Consider the following 6,706-nt stretch of genomic DNA (forward strand, 5'->3'; position numbering starts at 1 on the left):
TTGACAAAATACCCGTCGGGTATAGCTGCTCGAAACCCGTCGGGTTTCTACCGAGGTTTTGATAAAATATAACTAATCTATTACAAAGATGGTTACCATAAAGGTAAAATATCTCAAATAATCGATATAAACAAGTTTCGACAAATAATATATTTGGAATATAGTATATATATATAATATAATAAGCTATATCAGGTACATCGGGTATATAATCGGGTAAATGAGTCTATGTTATCGGATAATCGGTTATATTAGAAATCCCAAACCCGTCCCAAACCTGTGAAAAATTTCAAAACTAATCCCAAACCCTAATGGGTCGGGTATTACCCGTCCCATTTATATCGGATTTCGGGTTTTTCCATCGAGTTCGGGTTTCATTGCCATCCCTAATAATGTATGGCTGAGCATACGATACAACCCCCAAAATTTCAAATCATTTGAGCTCCACTCTGTCCGGCAAACAAACCATGAAGAAAAACAACACCACCCCTGACACTCCCACCATCACCAAATCCAACAAAAGAACACGCCAATCCAAACCCAAACCCGAACCAGTCCACGACATAGAAGACTTCCAGTCTAACGAAATTGCAGAAATCAGGGCATCGTTGTTGAAATGGTACGATGCTAACCAGAGAGACCTTCCATGGCGAAAAATCAACTCAACTAATAATAACAACAACAACGAAACAAAAGCATATGCCGTCTGGGTTTCAGAAATCATGCTTCAACAAACAAGGGTCCAGACTGTTATCAACTATTTCAATAGGTGGATGGACAAATGGCCCACTGTTCATCACCTAGCCCAGGCTTCAATTGAGGTCAATTTTAATCATTTTATTACTTCAGTTGTGTGATGCAATGGGTTAATTGGTGTTTTTGTAATACTTACAGGAGGTTAATGAGGTGTGGGCTGGATTGGGTTATTACAGACGTGCAAGGTTCTTGCTGGAGGTTTGTTAGTTATTTGATGTTCTTGAATTGTATTCGGGTTTTATGGTATCTTCAAACATAGATTTTATTTATTCACTATAGTGTGCATACAAAAACACCTTTTGAGGTTTTATATTCATGCTAGGGAGCAAAAATGGTTGTTGAAGGAGGCAAGTTTCCTAGATCGGTGACTGATCTGCGTAAGGTTAAAGGAATCGGAGAATACACTGCAGGTGCAATCGCGTCTATCGCGTTTAAAGAGGTGTGTTAGTTTCTATATATGACTAAAAGTGTTCACTTATCTTTTCATTTTGTGCACATATTAGAGTGATTACAAGATTAAAAACAATGTTGCTGTTGTTGTTATTATTATTATTATTATTATGTAGGCGGTCCCTGTAGTTGATGGAAATGTTATTAGAGTGATTACAAGATTAAAAACAATATCTGCAAATCCTAAAGACAAGGCAACCATCAACAACATCTGGAGACTAGCCGGGCAACTAGTTGATAGTCATAGGCCTGGAGACTTTAACCAGGCGGTTATGGAGCTTGGTGCTACATTATGTACTCCATCAAGCCCCGATTGTTCATCTTGCCCAGTCTCAGCTCAATGTGGTGCGCTTTTAAAGACCAAACATGACACGTCGGCTCTTGTAACCGATTATCCAACTAAAGTGGCGAAGGTGAAACAAAGGCATGATTATTCTGCTGTAACGGTTGTTGAAATATTGGAAAGTGAAGAGGATGATTCGGGAAGTAAGTTTCTGCTTGTTAAGAGACCGGAAGAAGGTTTACTTGCTGGCCTTTGGGAGTTTCCATCGGTTTTATTAAATGAAAAGGCTGATATGGTTACAAGGAGACGAGCTGTTGATGATTTTTTGATGGACTCGTTTGGTTTAAATGTTAATCGGCCGTGTGATGTTGTTTCGAGAGATGAAGTAGGTGAATATGTTCATATATTCACTCACATTCGTCTCAAGATGTATATTGAGCTTTTGGTTCTTCGTTCACAAGGTATCTATTAGAAAACGCACACGTGGTACTAAATACAAGACATTAAAAATGTAACATGTTATTTGCATACAGAGTTGCAGAGGAAAAATGGGAAAGGAGTGATGGTCTTCAAATATGTTGATAGCAAAACCCTTGCAACAATGGGATTATCAACTGGAGTTAGAAAGGTAAAAGCTTTTATGGCTTTATATATCATACTTTGAAGCTGCATTTTCTGTCTTTATGTTTGTTTTGACAATGATTGTGTGCAGGCCTATGACATGGTCCAGAAGTTTAGACAGAGTAGATCAAGTCCAATTTCAAGATAATCTAATCTAGCTGGTGCAAATGTTGCTCTTCAGAAGTGTTAATTTATTAGCTATTTAATTAAGCCTCAAATTTTGGTAGTCCGCATGCTTGTTAAATCAAACACTGGATCTAACTCGCTCTCTTGTTAAAGGAAACATTTGACGAAAGATTGTTAAACGTCTCCCATCAGTAAAAACTGTGTTGTCTCTTACCGCAACTTTTGTTTTCTTGTTCAGCTTAGAAGTATCATCTCATTTTTTAATCCACATTGAATGGCAGAATCTGAATGAAAAATGAAGCCAGGAATTACGAGTGTTCATAAACCGATAGAAGTGTGCAAATCAAAGTAGTTTGTTCGGTTGGTTTGAGATTTATACAGTTTACTTCATAGTTTGGTATGGTAGTTTAGTGTCTAGCTGACGGTTAGGAATCATGAAACCAACTGTTTTAACTGAAAACTTAGGTAGTGTTTAGTAACAAACAGTTGGTTTCATCATTATTATTTTATTATAGTATAACTATTATTAAATTATAATAACTATTTTTTTATTATTATATTGTATTATGTTATTACCGTTCTATTGATTGACACAATATTACGCGTGTATAGTTTACTATTTAATAAAATAATAATAAAGTTATGATTCATTTTATTCTTACGTGGTAACCAAGCAAGACAATGAAATGGTAATGATTTATTTCATTCTTTTGTCAATTCCATTCCCCTGTCCATTTCATTTCATCGTTTATTCTATTACCCTATACCTAGCAGACCTTTAATGTTTTTTATTTATTTTTATTTTTTGCATATCATGAACTATTTATTTTTTTTTTGCATATCTGAATACAAAATTAATAATTTTGAAAAAAATAAATGAAAAATTGGTTCTTACTGGATTTGTTTAAAATTCAAATAGTTCAAATCTTTAGGCTTACTTGAAAAATAGCTTTGCATGAAATCGACTTAGTTGTAGACAAGGCGGCTTGGTTCGGATGGTCTGTAAACAAATCTAGTTCAAGTTTAATATTGGTCAGCTTGGTTAGGATTATTTTATCCTGTTCAAACAAAACTCAAATTATAATGTTTTATTTTCAATTTTCTTTTCATATTATTCTAGTGATTTGGTGATGTAATATGTAGCTCATAAACTAACTTGTTGAACCTTTGGCTTTTGGCACTGATATATTGATGAAAGAGCCCGTTTTCACACAAAACAATATTATCTTGACCATCAAGGTTAAGGCTTGTGTAATCATTTCACATCAATAGTTAGGTTTTCCCTTTTTTATTTCTACAGGCAAGACACCAGCACTTTGTCACCAAAACTCATATCTTTTTATGTATCACATCATCTCAAAATATTTCATTATTAGTAAAATGATTCAGAAAGTAAAAAAGTGATCACAAAGTTGGTAGTTTGGAAAGAGGAAAAAAACATATGGGGTGAGGGAAGCTCGAACTCTCGACCTCAGGACCACTCTACGCGCTAGCCAACTGCGCTACCACCCCTTGATGCCATTCAACCTGCTTGTTAAATTTTAATTGGATTTAGCACTCCAACTTTTCAAACCATACTGGCAGAGATGATTGGGTATGGTCAAGTCACATGATTGTGTTGTCGTTTGCTAAAAGGTCGGTGACGATTCAGTTGTGAAGATTATCGAGCGGAAGAAAACACCATAAAGATTCACTATGATGTTCCACAACGGTTTTCAATTGGAGCAGTTCTTACAACACCATAATGAGCTTATGCGCCTTACCAACTTCACATTTTATTGTGTTTTGTTAAGTTTCCATGTATTTTGTTTTACTGAAAACTTAAAATGCAAATGGAGACAAAAATTAAAAGTGTGAGAAGGATTCGTGGACGTATAAAAAAACCCCTTAAAAAATTCAAAAAAATAAAAAATAAAAAAATCATTACTCAGAATATAAATAAAAAACGAAAAAATTTAAAAAACCAAAATGTTTCCCCCGTCATTCCCGTTCAAAAGAAAAATAATAAATATATAAAAACCACCGAAAAGACACAATGCCGAAAATGAACAAACAACACACACAATGATAAAAAAAACCCAACGTGTCATAAAATATAACACAATGCCGAACAATATATAACACAATATTGAGTAATATAACACAATATAAAAAAACACAATGTTAAGGAAAAAATACACAATCAATGACGAAAACAAACAAAAAACACAATGATAAATAAAAAAACGCAATGATCTTGTTTTCTCAATATTGTTTTTTTTTTGTTTTTGTTTTTTTTGTGAACGTGAAAGACGGTGGAAATATTTTTATGTTTTTACATTTTCTGTTTTTTTTATTAAATTTTGAGTAATAATTTTTTTAATAATTTTTTCATTTTGTAGGGTTTTTTTTGTGGCTACAAATCTTCTCATCGTTCTCATTTTTATTCCCCATTCTAGAATAATCTGACCCCTTTGTTTTAATCTTGATACACACACACAAAATTATGAACTGTTTTGCATCAATGTGTTGTACTTTGTGTTGTTTCACTTGTAATTTAAACAGAGTTAATTGCAATCATGGTCCTTGTGGTAAAACCCACAACGTAGGTTTTAATACCGTGGTGGCATTTTCACATATATGGGCTTTGTGGTGGTCTTTTTTTTTTCACTTTTGGTCCACCGGCAAGTCACAACGTTAGTTTGTCTGTGAAAAGACACTAATACCCTTGCAATTTTCAACCCTGTGGTTTTTAAATAAATGCAGTATGGACCCTCGTTTTGTTTAACGATTTTCCTAAGAAAATAATAGCAAAACCGTCCACAATAAGTTTCGAACCAGGGTCTAGCCATACTAAGTAAGGCAGTCGCAACCAACTAGACTAAAATTATTATTGTTAAAACTTTGATTATATTTATTTGTTGAGACTCTTTCGGACCTGGTTATGACACTTTACAAGAATGGACATCTTTATATTGAATGTAACTAAATGATGGTATTTTTGTGTATCCTTTCAACATGATTTCCCATTCCTTTATATAGAGGTAGGGGATTACCGACAACACCTTGGCCTCTTGGGATTTCGCTTTCCTTCCTGCTTAGTAGGCCAGAGCTTACCTCGGAAGCCCAATTCAGAGATGGGCTCTTCAAGTCCCCATAGTTTATAATCCTTATTTTTTATGGCAAGGATACTGGACTAAATCTTAAGTGTAGCTTTACTCAATTTCGTCTGGACCAGCCTATTTCCTTAACAACCTTGTCTGGCCCATTATCTCTTTTCCTTTTGTCCATATTCGTTTGAAAAGACGCTTGTCTCTCCTATTTCCCATAAAACCGTCATTTCAACCTGCAACATCATAACTCTCCACTTCCGGCGTCTTCCTCGCCCCTTTTCTTCATCTAGTTGTGACTGTTTTTTCTTTCTTTAATCGCGACGCCATGTCTGCTGTAACCTCAACGATACAAAGAAATATGATATTTTTAGCATAGAGATGCCATTTTACTTTGGGTCATGGAAGAGGTTACAGCATTGATAGCCGTCCCGGATCCAAAAATCTTGAGTTTTCCAACATCCAATATCCTTTGACCACATTTCAGTTAGCCCTCTTGAAACACCATTGATTATGTTTTTCGCAAGTTCATCCCCTGGGGTTTTTTAGGGTTACAGGTCTCTTGTCGTGCTTTGCGACTGTTCCTTTGTTTCGCCGGTTTTATCGTTTGAAAGCGGATGGCGATTGGTTCACCTTCGAGCGCCGTTCAGGAGAAAAGTATCTATCTTGCTGTTCAAAAATCCCCACAGGCTTTTACCCATGAGAATGGAAAGATAACTTTGTCTTCGTGTCATCTTCTTTTGCTCCGGGTCTTACTCGTCGTTGTTCCGTCTCTTCAAAAATTGACGATCTTGCCCTCGTTCCTCCCATGAGTCAAGATTGGCTTTATAACCTGTTGGTCGAACATAAAACAGAGGCCATGATTTACCCGAGCCGTTGCTGTATCTATTCGGGTTGAACCAGATATGGCCTGATCCGTTGGCGCGCCCAGCGATGCTTGAGGGGGACCGAGGCGGGTGGTTGTATATCCTTGTTTATGTTCTGTCTAACCTTTCATTTTACCACTTGCTTTATATGTGTTTTCTTTGTTGCAGAGATGAGTTTGATGGAAATTTTGCAAAAGCATCATTTGAAGAGTTTTGAGTTTGTCAAGATGCCTGTTTCTTCGGAGGTGGTTCCGGAAACGACAACTCCTTCAGTTGCTGTGTCTCTAGATTCAGATGCCCCTGGATCTTCAACTAAAGTCAATGTTCAGGATACCCCCAAACGCAAGATCCCTACGTCTGACCTTTTTTATGCTTCTTTGAAGAATCGTTTGAGAAACTCCAAACGTTTGTATTTGGGATCGATCTACAGCTGCTCAAGGACCTTCTTCCACTGTTCCTACTGAAATTGTGGATGTGGACTCGGACTTCTCATTTCCTACGGCTCCCTCCTCCGG

General features: G+C 36.2%; 1 protein-coding gene across 1 annotated transcript; it reads left to right on the top strand.

Annotated features, from left to right (window-relative positions):
- Nucleotides 1–467: 467 nt before the first annotated feature.
- On the top strand, nt 468–2,258 carry LOC143569278 (adenine DNA glycosylase-like). The gene is made up of 6 exons (XM_077055240.1): nt 468–821; nt 895–954; nt 1,079–1,195; nt 1,323–1,950; nt 2,023–2,117; nt 2,202–2,258. Exons 1-6 carry the CDS (start codon nt 468–470, stop codon nt 2,256–2,258), a joined length of 1,311 nt encoding a protein of 436 aa, XP_076911355.1.
- Nucleotides 2,259–6,706: the final 4,448 nt, after the last annotated feature.

Source organism: Bidens hawaiensis, unplaced genomic scaffold, assembly GCF_021521415.1.
Source record: "Bidens hawaiensis isolate Kalapana, Puna unplaced genomic scaffold, B.hawaiensis_p1.1 tig00024443_1, whole genome shotgun sequence".
Lineage (NCBI taxonomy): Eukaryota > Viridiplantae > Streptophyta > Magnoliopsida > Asterales > Asteraceae > Bidens > Bidens hawaiensis.

What these genes read in the sequence shown, in the direction of transcription:
- LOC143569278 (XM_077055240.1), top strand. Translation starts at nt 468, where the DNA reads ATGAAGAAAAACAACACCACCCCTGACACTCCCACCATCACCAAATCC. An exon ending in GTGCAAGGTTCTTGCTGGAG is followed by an intron (nt 955 to 1,078) that starts GTTTGTTAGTTA and finishes TATTCATGCTAG; the next exon opens with GGAGCAAAAATGGTTGTTGA. An exon ending in TTTGGTTCTTCGTTCACAAG is followed by an intron (nt 1,951 to 2,022) that starts GTATCTATTAGA and finishes ATTTGCATACAG; the next exon opens with AGTTGCAGAGGAAAAATGGG.